This window comes from Mus musculus, chromosome 9 (genome assembly GCF_000001635.26).
Source record: "Mus musculus strain C57BL/6J chromosome 9, GRCm38.p6 C57BL/6J".
In the NCBI taxonomy this organism is placed as follows: domain Eukaryota; kingdom Metazoa; phylum Chordata; class Mammalia; order Rodentia; family Muridae; genus Mus; species Mus musculus.
Genome location: NC_000075.6, coordinates 106,065,881 through 106,083,409, shown reverse-complemented (window position 1 = coordinate 106,083,409; position 17,529 = coordinate 106,065,881). Strand labels below are relative to the sequence as shown.

The following is a 17,529-nucleotide window of genomic DNA, read 5'->3' as shown; positions in this document are numbered from 1 at the left end:
CTTGATGATAATGGACTGAACCTCTGAACCTGTAAGCCAGCCCCAATTAAATGTTGTTTTTATAAGAGTTGCCTTGGTCATGGTGTCTGTTCACAGCAGTAAACCCTAACTAAGACAGCTTGGGAACAAGTAGCTTTGCCCACTGAACTCTCTTGCTCGCCCTTCAACATTTTTTTTTTTTTTGAGATAAGGTCTCTCAATGACCTGACACTTGCCATTTTAGCTAGACTGGCTGGGCTACGAGCCTTCAGCGTCGCTCTCTCTTCCTTCCCTCCTCTGTGGTGACGTTGGGGTTACAGGCTACATGCTCATACCCAACTACATGAAATCCTGTCTTTTAAACATTTTTTTTTCAGTAGAACTGAGGTCTAACGTGCATACAACCTGATACACTCATTTTAAATGCAGACATACTTTTAAATGACAAGGTCTCTTTCTTTTCTTTTCTCTCTAGGATCACATCTATCATGGGAACTTGGAAGACATTTTGGTTGATCATCTCCCTTGCAGCTGGTTTGGGCTTCGTCAAGTCACAGAGGATTGGTAATACATGAAAACTTTTAAAAGTCCAAATGCTTGCTTGCCAGGGAGTTGGTGGGAGTGACAGCCTTAAGAGGAAACCCAATGAGAGCATCATCATCATCATTATCACCACCACCATCATCATCACCACCATCATCATAAGGAATCTACTCCTCGAAGGAGAATTTCCTTGGAGTCTGGAAGCATTAAGTGGGGGAGGGTACTCAATTTTATATAAAAAAAAAACTTAACCCCCAAGTGGTAAGACAAACAGATGTATTGAAAGCCTCATGTGTCATAATGTATTGCCAGGCTTTAAGAAGCTGGTGTTCTAGGGCTTTGGAAGAGTTGCATGCTCTGCTTTGTCTCCACGACAGAGCTGCTCTGAGGTGTTTGTCATCACGAGGTGGGTACTTTTGCCCAACGCTAGTGACGCTTCTGTAATTTTTTGGTAGTCTTTATGTGCATAGGGGTATGTTCCCACGGTGTACATATAGGTGTGTTCATGTGTGCTTTGGGGTGCTTGTGCACATGTATGTGCGTGCAGACGTTAGAGGTGTGTCTTCTTCAGTCACTGTCTACCTTATTTTTTGAGTCAGGGTCTCTCACTGAAGCCAGAGCTTGCTTTGGGTAGGCCGGTCGGCCAGCGTACTCCAGGGACCCACCGGTCTCTGGCTCCTCGCTCGGGCTGGGTTTACAGGTGTGCACTGCTGCACCCCATGTCTACCCCATGTGAACTCAGGACCTTATGGTTGCAAACAATTTACTGACTTGAGTCGTGCCCCCAGCCTGTTTGGCAGCGGCCTGAAGCTTCCTTCTTCCACATCCTTCTAGATGGGCTGCTGCCAGAAGGTTTGGCCCAGATTTAGGGTGAGTCTCCTTACCTCAAATTATCTAATCAAGAAAATCCCTTAGGGCATGCCCAGGTTCTTGGTTTTAGCTGATTTTAGGTGTCGTCAGGTTGACAACCAAGATTTGCTATCACAGGGGCAGAAACCTTCTACAGTCAGACTCCACTTGGCTTTATGGCCAAAGTCAAGGCAAACTTCTACAAGATATATCCCAGGACTCCAGAAGAGATGCAGGGATTTGACGTCCTTGGATTTTTACCAAGTTCTCCACAGCCGTTCTCTGTTTCCGCTTGTCTCGGGTCTTTGCTTTCTACAGTATGGACTTATAATAGAAGTTTTATGGGTTGGATGTTGGAAGGGCTGGGCTCTGTGTAGCTCTTTGAAGGAATGCCAGTGAGATGCTGTGCTGGTCAGTTTTATGTCAACTTGACACAAGTTACAGTCATTTTGGGAGAGGGAATCTCAGTTGAGAAATGTTGCTACCAGATCAGCCTACAGGCAAGCTCGTGATATATTTTCTTGATTGATGGCTGATGTGGGTGGGCCCATCCCACAGTCGGTGGTGACACCCCTGGGTGAATGAGATGTCTTATTTTAGACATAGTGGCTACTAGCTGCCTGTGACTATTTGAGATGTCTATTCATAGTCTAGTGTGACTATTTGATCACTTGAGTATAAAAGGCCAGTAAAAGGCAGAGAGTCCCATTTCTCCTTCACACTAGCTGTGTTCCCAGAGCTCAGTGACCATACGTGGCTAGTGGCTACACTAGTTACAATAGTTTCTAGTTCTAAAGTTTTAATTTCTTCATTTGTTTTCATGATTGTTCAAGAGTTCCATCCTTGGGCTAACAAGATGGCTTGGTGGTTAAAGGGATTTGCCATCCAGTGTTGTGAGTCTGGTGAACACACATGAAGGCGGAAGAGGAGAAGTGACTATGGAGCTGTCCTCTGACCTCCATGCGTCTGCTGTGGCACACGCATACACAGTGTGCTGCTGCTGCTGCTAACAGTAGCAGAGCTCCTTCCTTGTAAATGCTATCTTCTCTCTCCCTCTTCCTTTCTTCTAATCACAGACGTTGATGTGAGCAGTTAACTGCAGCCATTGTGTCAGCTAGAGGGATATGTGGGCCAGGCCCTCTCAGTGGATCAGACTTCCACATAAAGGAGGGCTGTGTGGTTTCTAACAGCGCCCTCTACTGGCAGAAAGCTGAGTTTTCTTATTAAATGTGCGGGAGGGATGGAGAACCTGGTGTGGGACCCAATTAAAAGGTCACATGTCTGAGGAGAGGAGGAGAAGGTGGCGGGTGAGCAAGGATAGACTGTAAGCATGGGGTGGGGGAAGGGAAGAGCAGTGTGTCTGGGCTGCCTGCCTTCAGACAGCTGTGCCAGCACACCCGTGGGGAAGAGGGCACTGCTCTGGATGAAACTGGTTCTCAGCTGGTAGTTATCAATGTGTACTTTTTAACTCAAGGTACCTCTCTTTTGAAGTCTGCAGGGAGGCGTCTGTGGGAGACATTGTGTTTCTGGTCCACAACAGCATCAATCCCCAGCATGCCCACAGTGTGCGGAACTTCTTGTACATATTGGCAAACAGTTTGCAAGTTGGCAGAGACAACATCCGTGTGGGTCTGGCCCAGTACAGCGATACACCCACTTCTGAGTTCCTGCTTTCAGTTTATCACCGCAAAGGCGATGTGTTGAAACACATCCGTGGACTTCAGTTTAAGCCTGGAGGCAACAGGATGGGCCAGGCCCTGCAGTTCATCTTAGAGCATCACTTCCGGGAAGGAGCCGGGAGCCGGGCAAGCCAAGGGGTGCCTCAGGTGGCCGTGGTGGTGAGCAGCGGTCTAACAGAGGACCACATTCGCGAACCTGCGGAGGCTCTCAGGAGAGCGGGAATCTTGGTATACGCTATTGGGGTCAAAGACGCATCTCAGGCTGAACTCAGGGAGATTTCGAGTAGTCCCAAGGATAACTTCACCTTTTTTGTTCCCAACTTCCCTGGCTTGCCTGGCCTTGCCCAGAAGCTGCGGCCAGAGCTCTGCAGTACTCTAGGGAAGGCAGCTCAATATACTGAGCGGGAGTCTCCAGGTAACGTCTCCTTCTTTCTCATCTGGACATCAAAGAACTCCAAACTTTGTCTTTCTCACACCCCTTTACTTATTTGTGTGTGTGTGTGTGAGTGTATTTAACTCAGAGATTACAAACTCACACAACAAGATGTATCTGTTTCATTTCCCAACACTGACCACATCTCTTGCATCCTGAGGGCCTGTGGCAGTGCCATGCACTGGAAGGAGTGTAAGCCCGTTTTTGAAGGAAGGATTATTTGTTCTTAGAATGGTGTTATCATTCACGGGTTTCCCTGCCCATCTTGCCTGGCCAAGGGGCAGGGGATGAGTAGACCAGGAGGTCCCCAGGGCCTTTGCTTGCTTCATTGTCAGCATTCTGGGTCAAGAGGACACATTTTAGAGAGAAGAAAGGCCCCAGCTTAGATCCTGTCTTTCACTTCTGGTGTCATCTTGGACAAACCATTTAACCTCTCCGAATCTGAAATTTCTTCCTAGGATGACAGCACCTGTACCAGAGGGTCGGAAGCATTAGACACAGTTGTATGGTTACAAAGTTGGGCACACGGGCTACGTAACCCAGGTTACCCATGTGCACTTCCTACTGTTTTGCCCATTGGCACCTGTGAGAGGACATGCCTGTCTCTGACTTCCTTCTGCCCTTGATAGGACCCAAACTGATGAAAATCCGTCATAAGTTGGCTACTCAGCCTTACTGGAAAATACACAGCTTTGTTTTTCAAATTTTTCTTTTCTTTTTTTTTTTTTTTTTTTTTTTTTGGTCTTTCGAGACAGGGTTTCTCTGTGTAGCCCTGGCTGTCCTGGAACTCACTTTGTAGACCAGGCTGGCCTCGAACTCAGAAATCCGCCTGCCTCTGCCTCCCGAGTGTTGGGATTAAAGGTGTGTGCCACCACGCCCGGCTTCAAATTTTTCTTAATGCATCCATTGTAGACTTGTGGACACCTGCACACGATTTCCTAAGGCATAAAACTTCAAGCAGAGAAAGAGATGACTGTACATGGTCCCATCAAACTCCACAAGAGGACAGGCCTCCATTATCTCTTTATTTTGATATTTCCCTTTAAGAGCATATAACCTGGAAGATGTGCTAAAACCTGACAGTGTGTGAGAGGTCATATACTTTAAAAATAGCACTTCAAAGTTTACAAAGATGTCTTATGTATGCAGTCATAACTACCACCAGCTTGCTGCTCTACAGCAGGGGTTCTCAGCCTTTAATACACTGCCTCATGTTGTGGTGACCCCCCCCCTTGCCCCCAACCATAAACTTTTCATTGCTATACCATAACTGTAATTTGCTACTGTTATAAATCGTAGTATAACACCTGTGTTTCCTGGCGGTGTTAATAGACCCCTGTGAAAGGGTCATTTGACCCCCCCAGAGGAGTTTTGAACCCCCAGGTTGAGAACCATGGCTCTACTTCCAGCCTTGTTTACATTTCTCATTAGGCTGGTCTATGGCCTCCAATTTGTAAATAGGCAGGATGGTTAGCATGGCTACTTTTGCATTTCTCAGATAAGGAACCTGAGGTTAATGACACCACGAGGGTGTGGTAGAGCTAGAGAGTTGTTTCCCAGGACAGTTAGACCCACTGTCTAGAGCAGGTCTGTTAGAGTGCTTGCAGAAGCAGAGCCCATGGCAAGAACTGGAATGACATACTTTAATTAGGTTTCCCTCTAAGGGGACAGTCAATAAGGCTATGCCGGACAGAGATGCAGAGGAAAGGAAGGAAGGGCCTGTGTGAACTCTGCCAAAAGTTCCACAAAGCCAGTGTTGTCCTGACCCTTTGTGGGAACCTAACAGCACATGCTCTGTGGGAACTTAAGAGCAGATGTTACGTCTCAAGGTTGTCCTGACCCTGAATTGAGGCACAACAAGAATCTGGCTTTTGTAAAATTGAGAAAAAGACAGTGGCTGGAAGGAAGTCCTCCAAAGAGCAATGCTCAGAAATGGTCAAAAGGAATCAGCAGGCCCTGAGCAGAGTCTCGATGTCTGATATAGTAGATGATCATTAAAATGCCCCTGAGCAGGTAGGGACTGTGTACAGATTTCAGCGGCAGGAGAAGAAAAGTCTCAAAGAGTGACGGACCACAGGGCTGCTAAGTGCTAGATGGGCAGTGAGACCTACTAAAGAGAATGGGATGTGTTCTAGCCAGCAAGTGCCTTGAGAGGAGGTTTTCATCACAAGATGGGGAGACAGATGGCTTATCTCGACTGGGGATAAGACCATCCCTCTTTCAGTATGCTGTTAAAATTGCAAAAGATTTACCTTCTTGCCACGAGTTTGGGGATTGTCCAGTGGGTTTTAAGGCTGGAGGCAGGAGCAGCAGCAGTCGGGCAGGCTTGAAGCCTTGGAAGATGAGTGGGGGACACCACCAGCACACCTCCGCTCTCCCTTCTTTTTGTTCAGCACCATGCTTTACCGATTCTAGGCGTTGACAGCAAACCCTCTGAGACTCGCTCTGTTTACCTCCTTCTTTACAGCGTGCTCAGAAGCATCCCCGGCTGACATTGTGTTTTTGGTGGACAGTTCAACTAGCATCGGACTCCAGAACTTCCAGAAAGTGAAGCATTTCCTCCACTCTGTTGTCTCGGGGCTCGACGTCAGAAGCGATCAGGTGCAAGTGGGGCTGGTCCAGTACAGTGACAACATTTACCCAGCCTTTCCGCTGAAGCAGTCCTCTCTGAAGAGCGCCGTCCTGGATCGGATCCGGAATCTGCCCTACAGCATGGGGGGCACAAGTACCGGAAGCGCCCTGGAGTTCATCAGGGCCAACTCCTTGACTGAGATGAGTGGCAGCCGTGCCAAGGATGGGGTTCCTCAGATAGTTGTCCTGGTGACAGATGGGGAGTCCAGTGATGAGGTCCAGGATGTGGCTGACCAGCTGAAAAGAGACGGGGTCTTTGTGTTTGTGGTAGGGATCAATATTCAAGATGTCCAAGAGTTGCAGAAAATAGCCAACGAGCCGTTTGAGGAGTTTCTCTTCACCACAGAAAACTTCAGCATCTTGCAGGCGCTCTCAGGAACCCTCCTTCAGGCCCTGTGTTCCACGGTGGAGAGGCAGATGAAAAGTAAGCCCCGTTCAATCATCTACCACTGAACTGCAATGTAGCAGTGTGCTTCCGAAGGGGAAGGGTGGCCTATAATCACGGGAGCATCTGGGGATGTCTCCTAGAGGAGAGGAAGTCCGAGCTGGCCTTGAAGGATGAGTAGAGAGCTCATAGGTAGAAAAGAAAAGAGAAGACACGCTGTTGGGTTGTTTAGAAGAAACAGCATGGGCTCTGGGGTAGAGAAGTCATACTTTTAAAATCGTACATCTGCCACTTATCAGTTACTTTCAGATCCAAAGGAAACTCTAATCCCCTGAACTCCAAAAGGCGGTCCACATATCCAGAATGAGCTCAACCTGGACTATAGACAGATTACTGGCAGTTAGATAAAAGCCAGCATTCTCCAGGAATTGGTTCCCATCTGCCAAAATGAGTCATCTCCCTTACCTCTGGCAGAAGGGACAGATGGCTGGCTACTTGTGGCACCTATTCGTGTATCAAAGCTTATGCTGTCCTCCAGACTCCCTCTGTATCATAAGCACCTGTTAAACATTTCAAAGTCCGTGCATCCTAGCCCTTGCCACCCCTCCCCTCCCCTCCCCTCTCTCTGGCTCATGGGCTTCCATTCCCCAGCTACTCGTCCTTCTTATAATCAACTGTTTTTACTTCTCTGTGCTCCGGCTAGTCTATTCACTACCTATCTCCTAGCTCCATGGTCTCACTATCTCCACTATTCTCTCCTACTCTCTGCTTCCATAGCCCCGGGCATGTCAGGTCTGCTGGACATGTCCGGTCTACTTCTTTCTCCCTCTGCTCTGGATTCTTCCAGATGCCTCTAGATATTTTCTCTCTCTTATATCCAGTAGAATCCTTCCCCTTAGCCACACCAACAAAGCAGATCATTTTGGTAGTTATATGAGCATTGGAATGGCTTCACTTCTCTTCAGTATCTTCACCTGCATGAGGGAGACAATATGCTTGTAGAAGAATGACGTATATGGATCAGATGAGACAAAGTGTTTAAAGAGCTGTGGTTCACAGAAGCCACGCATTAGGGGATGCCTTCTCCATTGGAGGAAGATTAAAAAAAAAAAGAGAAGGATAATAAAGAAGCAGGCCAGAAGAGGAGGAAGAGAAGAGAGAGGTAGAGAAGAAAGGAAGAAAGGAAGAAGTGGTAGAGGAAGGAAGGGAGGGAGGGAGGGAAGGAGGGAGGGAGGGAGGGAGGGAGAGAGAGAGAGAGAGAGAGAGAGAGAGAGAGAGAGAGAGAGAGAGAGAGATATTATGCCTGTGACAGAGTCTTATGCAGAGAAAGGGCAAGTCCTGGGTGTACTATTGTGTAAATACACTGGCCATCTCTCTCATCACCCACACCAAACCATGCTTGTACTCTGTTTCTTCACAAGAGCTTAATTTGATTCATCTTTTCCTGTCTTCTCCTCCCATCTCCTTTCTTTACTTTTAGAGTCTACCAAGACCTACGCAGACGTGGTCTTTCTTATTGACACCTCCCAGGGGACATCACAGGCTAGTTTCCAGTGGATGCAGAATTTCATCTCTAGAATTATTGGCATCCTGGAGGTCGGCCAGGACAAATACCAGATTGGGCTGGCTCAGTATAGCGATCAAGGTCACACTGAGTTTTTGTTCAATACCCACAAGACCCGGAATGAGATGGTCGCACACATCCATGAACTCTTGGTGTTCCAAGGTGGCTCCAGGAAGACTGGCCAAGGCCTTCGGTTTCTTCATCGGACTTTCTTCCAGGAGGCAGCAGGAAGCCGGCTCTTACAGGGTGTCCCTCAGTATGTGGTAGTCATTACTTCAGGGAAATCTGAGGACGAGGTCGGAGAGGTCGCACAGATCCTGAGGAAGAGAGGCGTGGACATCGTGTCTGTGGGCTTGCAGGACTTTGACAGGGCAGAACTGGAGGGGATAGGGCCTGTAGTGCTTGTGTCTGACCTGCAGGGAGAAGATAGAATCAGACAGCTAATGCTGGATGTGAATATGTTCATCCAGGGGAGTCCAAAGCCTCCACGGGTCATGACTGATGTTGCGAAGGACGCTGTAGAAGGTAAGTAAACCTTGACCTTTGGCTATGTGTGTTACCAGGAAGTCACAGTGCATGAAGAAAACCTCGGGGCCTGGGGGTGTAGTTCAGTTGATAGGATAATTGCCTATCATGCATGAAGGCTTGGGTTTGGCGCCCAGCACCACACATAAGCTGGTGCAACCATGCATGCTTGTAGCCTTAGCACTCTGGGTGCAGAGAGGCAGGAGGAACTGAAGTTCATAAGCCAGCTTCATTAGTTACATACTGTGTTTGATGCCAGCGTCGCTCCTTGAAGCCATGTTATCTTATTTTATTTTCTAAAGGTAGAGGAGGAGGAGGAGGAGGGAGGAGGAGAAAGAGAAGGAGGAGGAGGGAGGAGGAGGAAGAGGAGGAGGAGAAAGAGGAGGAGGAGGAGGGAGGAAGAAATAGTTGGGAAAGAGCAGATGGGGTAGAGGAGGCATTCTGCATCCCTCAGTAGGAAAGACTTTCCCCTGTAGATAGGGAAGAGAAAGCAGACATGGGAATGCCTCAGTCAGACATCTTGAGGTACCCATGGCTACCACTACTATGCTGCTCAAGCCGTCTGTGTCAGTGGTTGGAAGTGATGACTTATCCTCACAGGTCTCGGTTAGCTGTAAAGTCCAGTGATGCCATCTGCTGACCTTAGCTGGGCTTATTAGCAGGTCTGAGGTTTAGCTGGCATTGGCTCTGCTTCTGACGTTATTCAGCCACTCTGAGCCAATTCTCCCTGTGGCAGTTGCGGAGACATAGAGAAATATCCAACTGTATAAGCTCTTTCCATATCTCTCCAGCACCTACTACATACTATTAGTGAGAGTAAGTCATGAGACTGTCAGCATCAGTGGAGGAAGAAAGTATATTGTTTCCACGGACATGAGGAGCAGGGAGTGACTAGTTTTGAATAATAGCCCAAGCTAACACATACCTTTTCTAGATGGACCATCAAGCTTTCATTCTAGTTTATGTGCATGGGTGTTTTGCCACATATGTGTCTGTGTACCACGTGTGTGCCTGGAGCCTGTGGATGCCACAAGAGGAAGTTGGACTGCGGTTACAGATGGCTGAGGGTCACCTGTGGGTACTGGGAATCAAATTTAGATCCTTTGGAAGAGTATCAAGTTCTTTCAACTAATGAGCCATCCTTCCAACCCTCTTGTTTATTTATTTTTATTTATATGTGTATGTACCTGTGTGAGTTTGTGTATACCACATACATGAAGGAGTCCCCAGAGGTCAGAAGAGAGCATCAGGTGATCCCTGGGTCTGGAATTACAGGTGGCTGTGAGCTGTCATGTGGATGTCTGGAACTGAGTCTAGGTCCTCTGTAAGAGCAGGAAGTGCTCTTAAGCACTGAGCCGTGTCTCTAGCCCCTCTCCCTCTCCCTCTCCCTCTCCCTCTCCCTCTCCCTCTCCCTCTCCCTCTCCCTCTCCCTCTCCCTCTCCCTCTCCCTCTCCCTCTCCCTCTTCTTCTTCTTCTTCTTCTTCTTCTTTTTCTTCTTCTTCTTCTTCTTCTTCTTCTTCTTCTTCTTCTTCTTCTTCTTCTTCTTCTTCTTCTTCTTCTTCTTCTTCTTCTTCCTCCTCCTCCTCCTTCTACTCTCTCTCTCTCTCTCTCTCTCTCTCTCTCTCTCTCTCTCTCTCTCTCTCTCTCTCTCTCTCTCTCTCTCTCTCTCTCGACCAAGATGACCTTGAACTTGTTACTCTCTGCCTCAGCCTTCCAAGGTCTGGGGTCATAGGCAAGCCTCACTGTGTCTAGTTAGCCCCATATTTGGGGAAAGATTTTCACAAAACTTGCAGAATTTCATTTTGTCTCTGTTGAAATTACATGAAGGGTGGGGGGAAGTGATGAAGTAAAGGATGTTTCAGACCCGTAGAGAGGATTTTGACTCAGAGTCTTCTTGAAGGTAGAAAAATGAAGGAAAAAGCCAGCCAATACCCCAAGCTTCTAAGATTGTTAGACAAATTGGAAGGTGATCTTGGGTGGTTTTATGGTGGGTGTCCATAACTTTTTTTTTTTTGAGAATTTTGGGATAGGCATGAATCTCTTAATGCATTTTGATTTTGATGTCCAAAAGAAAGAAAGAAAGAAAAAAAAAGACTTTCTCTAAATTCTAAAGCACCCAAGTAGAAGTTAGCATAATGTAACTTAAAGCCTTAGACACATTACTGTGGCAGATAGACCATGCCCCAGCAGTACCTTTATATTTGAGTATTTTCTTTATTCCTCCATTCTTAGGCTGGAACTCTCTGTGTCTTTTGGTTTTCAGAATGTCTAGTTCCCGTTCCAGCCGACCTGGTGTTCCTTGTTGAGGACTTTAGCAGTGCCAGGCAACCCAATTTCCAGCGAGTTGTCCATTTCTTGACGACCACTGTCCACTCTCTCAACATCCATCCTGATACCACAAGAGTCAGCTTGGTCTTTTACAGTGAGAAACCAAGGCTGGAGTTTTCCCTGGATATGTATCAAAGCGCTGCCCAAGTCTTACGCCATCTGGACAGGTTAACTTTCCGAGCAAGAAGAGGAAGGGCGAAGGCAGGTGCTGCTTTAGACTTCCTGAGGAAAGAAGTTTTCCTTCCAGAGAAGGGCAGCCGGCCCCATCGGGGCGTACAGCAGATAGCTGTGGTCATCATAGAAAGTCCTTCTCTAGACAATGTGTCTACACCTGCTTCCTACCTTCGCAGGGCGGGGGTCACCATCTATGCAGCGGGCACCCAGCCTGCCTCTGAGAGTAAGGACCTGGAGAAGATTGTCACATACCCTCCCTGGAAGCACGCCATCCGCCTAGAGTCCTTTCTGCAACTCAGTGTTGTAGGAAACAAACTTAAAAAGAAGCTCTGCCCTGAGATGTTGAGCGGAATGCCTCCTCTGATGAGCTTTATTCCAGAAAGCACACGACAAAGCACACAGGAAGGTAGGAGGGCATGTCTGCATCTGGGGAGCACACAGGAAGGTAGGAGGGCGTGTCTGCATCTGGGGAGCACACAGGAAGGTAGGAGGGCCTGTCTGCATCTGGGGAGCACACAGGAAGGTAGGAGGGCGTGTCTGCATCTGGGGGCTGTGTGCTGCTCCTTCCTTTCCCTTTTTCACCATGAACAAAAATTGGGGTCAACTCATTAAAAAAAAACCCAGAAACCTCAACTTTGAAAATCGTAGTTTTGTCCTGATTCTAAACACAAGAGAGAAAGTTATGTTCCTAGTAAATAGGTTACTTTTTGAGAAAGGGTCTCTCGTAAAACAGGCTGGCCTCAAATTTACTATGACCTGATAAAATCCCTGTCCTCCTGCCTCTACCTCTCAAGTCCTGCATTACCACACCTGGCTTAAGTGTGGAAAACTGAGATACCTTTCACTGTTATGAAGGCCTTTGTGTCTGCTTCTCTATTTTTTTTTCTCTACCATACTGGTATTTCTCAGACTCAACTTAGAAGAATAGATTTAAATTTGAATCACTGAAATGCAGATAATTGACGTAAAATTCAAGCCTGTGATTATATCTTCAGGGGGAAAAAAAACCACCGAAGTTCTATTTTTAAAAATTACTAAATGTTTTTTTTTAATGCTTTCTTGATTTCTTGTCCCTAGGCCTAGAAATCTGAATTATACAAACAAGTCCCCATCCCGCACTGACCTGTGTTCTCAGTCCCTCTCTCTGTTCTAGCAATGAGAAATTGATTAAAAGAGGCTTTCATTTCCTGGTCCATTCCCCGCTTATCTCTTATCGGGCAGAAGAGGAGAAAAAGAGCTAACTCACAAAGGGACTGAAGACTGTGAGAGCTGACTTCCATCCCAGGCTGCGAAGCAGCTGAGAAGGTGCCCAGAATCAGGAAAATCACCCCGAGTTTGGAGGGAGCTTAGATACTAATAGAAACGTCAAAGATTTTTTACCAGAATTCTTCCTGGATAATCATAATGATCAGAAGATCTGCCAGTTATGGATCAATGTGTATATATCACACACACACAGAGGCACACATACATGCACATGCATGCATGCACATGTGTGTGAGCCTTTTAAACACTTGGCGTGTGTAATACATGCAGGTGCCCAGGAGAAGCCTGACTCTAAGGAACGTCTTCCCCCACCCTTTTCCTGAGAGCTATCTCAATTTCACAAGATGGGTAAGAATGTATGATTCTAGGCCGTGTTCAGCGCCCTGGGCTCCTCAGAATCTCAGGAAGAGCCTGGCGTATCATGTTGGTCTGCTGCTGTGTGAGCTGCATTCTAGACATTCCTTCCTGCACAGTGGTCCTTCTCTCCGTCTCTAGATAGCCATCTGCCCATCACCTCCCATAGGGGCAGACATCTTCCTGTAAACCACATGCCAACCCAAAACCACAACTCTCACTTTAATGGTGAGGCATTCTTTTCCGGAGCCACATATGAGTAAGAACGACAGACACAGTGTCTTAGTTATTGTTCTGTTGCTGTGAGGAGATACCATGACTAAGGCAACTCTTACAAAGAAAAGCATTTGGTTAGGGTCTGGCTTACAGTTTCAAAGGCTTAGCCCATGGTCATGGAGAGGAACATGGTAGCACACAGGTATGTATGGTGCTGGAGCACAATCAACAGGCAACTGGTAGAGAGAGAGAGAGAGAGAGAGAGAGAGAGAGAGACAGGCAGAGAGAGAGACAGGCAGAGAGAGAGACAGAGAGAGACAGACAGAGAGACAGACAGAGAGACAGAGAGAGACAGATAGACACAGAGAGAGAGACAGACAGAGAGACAGAGAGAGACAGAGAAGCAGAGAGAGACACACACACAGACACAGAGATAAGACAGAGACAGAGACACAGAGAGAGACACTGCCACAGAGACACAGAGGGACACAGACAATTAGACAGTCAGACACATTGGGCCTGGTGTGTGATTTTTGGAACCTTAAAGCTCACCCCATCTATATGCCTACTCCAATAAGACCACGCCTTCTAATCCTTTCCAACAGTTCACCAACCAAGCATTCAAACATATGAGCCCATGGGGGCCAGTCTTACTCTAACCTCCACATACAGGAGCACGGAATAAGCTATCCCAAACTCCATGTTCCAGCATGGTAATATCTGATGACTAAAGGAAGCTATAAGTCGCAGTACTTTTCAGAAACAATGGTGGAAACCTTAGGCAGGTGGGATAAAACAGCGGGGAAATCTCTGCCATGGGTCACAGATGCTATCTGATGACATTCTTAGGCTTTTGGTTATTGGAGCCCAGGGATCCACCAAGTTAATACATTCCAAAGGTTTTAACCCGAGGCCTGGAGAGATGGCTTAGAGGTGAGGAGCATTAGGACACCATGGCTTGTCTGCATGGCTGTGGGTGACCTCAGCGGGTGCTGCGAGGGTGTGGGTGCTGTGGTCCTTGGGTGGGGCCAGGAGGATGGTACAGAAAGCTTCCACACAGCCCTAATAGTAGGAATGCCCATGTCCGCTGCATACCTCGGGACACAAAATAGGCTCCTAGCAAACTAGTGAAACCTCAGAATGGACCCGGAACAGGGAGGTGGCTGCTTCACCCTTCTTTACAGAAATCCCCTCAGGTGCTAGTAGCCTGGCACCTCCCCACAGTGACAGTGGGACAGTTGGCTACTCTGCACCTAGTATTGATTCTCCATTGTTACAGAGGCTGTGTAGAAATTCTTGCTGCTGTCCAATACAATAGATCTGTACCCTGATGCTAGTCTCCAGAATGTTTCCTGGGTTGATGACTCTGTCTCCCTCACCCCTTCCTGGATCCTGGTTCCCACATCAGAGGGGATTAGAGATTTGGGAGAATAAGAGAATAGAGTGAGGGGGGATGGGAGATAACCTAAGGTTTGGCTGCAGGAAAATTCAGACCCAGTTCTGCTGGAGCCTCAGGGAAGCTATGGGGAACTAACTTAAGAGGTTTCCTACCCAAGAGTGAGAGAACCGGGGTATGTATATATGTATATATGTGTATATATGTGTATATATGTATATATGTATATATGTATATATGTATATATGTATATATGTATATATGTATATATGTATATATGTATATATGTATATATATATATGTATATATGTATATATGTATATATATTTGTATATGTATGTATGTTTTTTTTTTGAGACAGGGTCTCATATGTAGTTCTGGCTGGTCTTGAACTTACTATATTTATCAGGCTGGCCTTGAACTCACATACCTCTGCCTCCTGAGTGCTGGGATTAAAGGGACACACCACCAAACCATGCTCAAGAGCTGGGGCATTTAACCAACCCTGCCAACTGTTGGCTAGTGGCTGCGACTAGTCTCCCTCTGGCATTGGGTTCTGCCCAGGAAGAGGCTTACAATCCTCCATGCTCAGGGGAGTATGGGTGCTGAGGGTGTACGGTGGTAGTCAGGATCAGTGGTTTTGGCTCCTCCTGACATTCTGTTCTAATGGGTTGTGGCCTCTTCTCATTGGCCAGGCTGCGAGAGTGTGGAGAAGGCAGACATTTACTTCCTTATTGATGGATCTGGCAGCATCAAACCCAACGACTTCATTGAAATGAAGGACTTCATGAAGGAGGTGATAAAGATGTTCCACATTGGGCCCGACAGAGTACGATTTGGAGTCGTTCAGTACTCAGACAAAATTATAAGCCAGTTTTTCCTCACCCAGTATGCCAGCATGGCAGGACTGAGCGCAGCCATTGACAACATCCAACAGGTGGGAGGTGGTACCACCACTGGCAAGGCCTTAAGCAAAATGGTACCAGTCTTCCAAAACACTGCCAGAATCGACGTTGCCCGATACCTCATTGTCATCACTGATGGTCAGTCTACCGACCCGGTGGCTGAGGCTGCGCAGGGATTGAGGGACATCGGAGTCAATATTTATGCCATTGGAGTAAGGGATGCTAATACGACTGAGCTTGAGGAAATAGCAAGCAAAAAGATGTTTTTCATATATGAGTTTGATTCCTTGAAGTCCATCCACCAGGAAGTCATTCGGGACATCTGCTCCTCAGAGAGTAAGAACTAACAAGTGATCATATATTAATTATGCATGATAATCGGCTTTCATTATATTCTATGTGTATATATATATATCATCTTCATCCCTTTAGTCTCTCTTGCTCCCTCTTCTTTCTGCTGATCCCTGTTTTCCTTTCTAACTGCCCCTTCTATTTTTTGTAGTTTTTTTTCTCTCTTTTTCTTTTTGTTTTTCCTTTTCCTCTGTTTGCAACCCAGTGAATTCTGGGAACACGGGTGAGAGGTTACTTACAGGAGCACAGGCCCCTCGCCATGGCCTTTACTGCTGATCGAGTAAGATTTAAAAAAAAATCTATTTAGTGGATCTTTAATTACGTGAATGGTCTTTATTCTCTTACGTAATCCACTGGCTGGTGAGTGAATTTTGAGCACAGAGTGACAGTGACCTGGCCTAAACCAAGCTGGTCAAATTTTATGTCTCTATCCCACGCCTGTGTCTTATATTGAGACTCCTTTGTGCTGAGTTGCAGAAAATTTATTGACTACCCCTCATTCCCTTTGAAAATATTTTTGCGCTGTGTATCTGCTCCCTTGGTTGTCCGTGGGGACTTGTAACCCACTGGTTCCAGGTTCTGACCAAATGTCCTCTCGTGTTGCCCCTACCCCCCCGCCCCCCAGACTGTAAGAGCCAGAAAGCTGACATCATCTTCTTGATTGATGGCTCAGAATCCATCGCTCCTAAAGACTTTGAAAAGATGAAGGACTTCATGGAGAGGATGGTGAACCAGTCTAATATCGGTGCTGATGAAATTCAGATTGGCCTTCTGCAGTTCAGCTCCAATCCCCAGGAAGAATTCAGGCTTAACCGGTACTCCTCAAAGGTGGACATGTGCAGAGCCATCTTGAGTGTCCAACAGATGAGTGATGGTACCCATACTGGGAAAGCCTTGAATTTCACTCTGCCCTTTTTTGACAGTTCAAGAGGAGGGAGACCCAGAGTTCATCAGTATTTGATTGTGATCACCGACGGGGTCTCCCAGGATAATGTAGCTCCCCCAGCCAAAGCCCTCAGGGACAGAAACATAATTATTTTTGCTATCGGGGTGGGAAATGTTCAAAGAGCCCAGCTTTTGGAGATCACCAATGACCAGGACAAAGTATTCCAGGAGGAAAATTTTGAGTCCCTGCAGAGCCTGGAAAAGGAAATTCTTTCTGAGGTCTGTAGTTCCCAAGGTGAGTGACAGAAAAGTTATTTGGTCTGCAATCTATCAGAGATGTCGGGGACCCTGTTTGCTCTCTTAATAATGCAGAACTCTGATCCTTCTAACTAGGCAGGAGTTGGATGGGAAGATATCTGTTGGCTCTGAGCTCTTGACACAACAGTGTCACACACAGAAATGTACATAAATACACGAAGGCACACATAGACACACATACACAAATACACACACAGAGACACATAGATACATGCACACACAGGCACATGCACACACACAGACACATACACATAGACACACACATAGACACAGATAAACATACAGATACACACAGACACATACACAAAGACACACACAAATAGACACAGATAGACACACATACATATACAGAAACACATATACGCAAAGGCACTCATACACAAACATATACACACAGATACATAAACACATGAACACACACAGATACAGACACACATGCACACAGAGACACACAGACACACATACAGACACACAGACACACGTGCACACACATTCACACACTCATATCCCCTACACTGCAGTTTTGAGGACTTAACCCAGGGCCTTGAGCTTTCCAGGCAAACCATTCTGCCATTAGATTCCATCTCAAACCCTTAGAATAGCTAACTTTTCATTTTTTCCAAATGTTTATTTTTATTTTGTGAGTATATTTTGCTTCCATATGTCTGTGGACCACAAATGTGCAGTGCCCATGGAGGCCAGAAGAGGGCATTGGATTCCCTCTAGGACTGGAGTTACAGACTGACCC

At 46.7% G+C, this 17,529-nt stretch overlaps 1 protein-coding gene across 3 annotated transcripts in view; it reads left to right on the top strand.

The window, feature by feature from the left end:
* The window catches only part of Col6a4 (collagen, type VI, alpha 4), a 106,511-nt gene that overhangs the window by 13,419 nt on the left and 75,563 nt on the right, over positions 1 to 17,529 (top strand). For all 3 annotated transcript variants that reach the window (NM_026763.2, XM_030244544.1, XM_011242907.2), the window contains exons 2-8: positions 455 to 543; positions 2,863 to 3,465; positions 5,951 to 6,538; positions 7,980 to 8,588; positions 10,852 to 11,496; positions 15,018 to 15,563; positions 16,204 to 16,758. In NM_026763.2, coding sequence (NP_081039.2) covers positions 468 to 543; positions 2,863 to 3,465; positions 5,951 to 6,538; positions 7,980 to 8,588; positions 10,852 to 11,496; positions 15,018 to 15,563; positions 16,204 to 16,758 — 3,622 coding nt within the window. In that variant the 5' untranslated portion in view covers positions 455 to 467. The remainder of the gene's footprint in view (positions 1 to 454; positions 544 to 2,862; positions 3,466 to 5,950; positions 6,539 to 7,979; positions 8,589 to 10,851; positions 11,497 to 15,017; positions 15,564 to 16,203; positions 16,759 to 17,529) is intronic.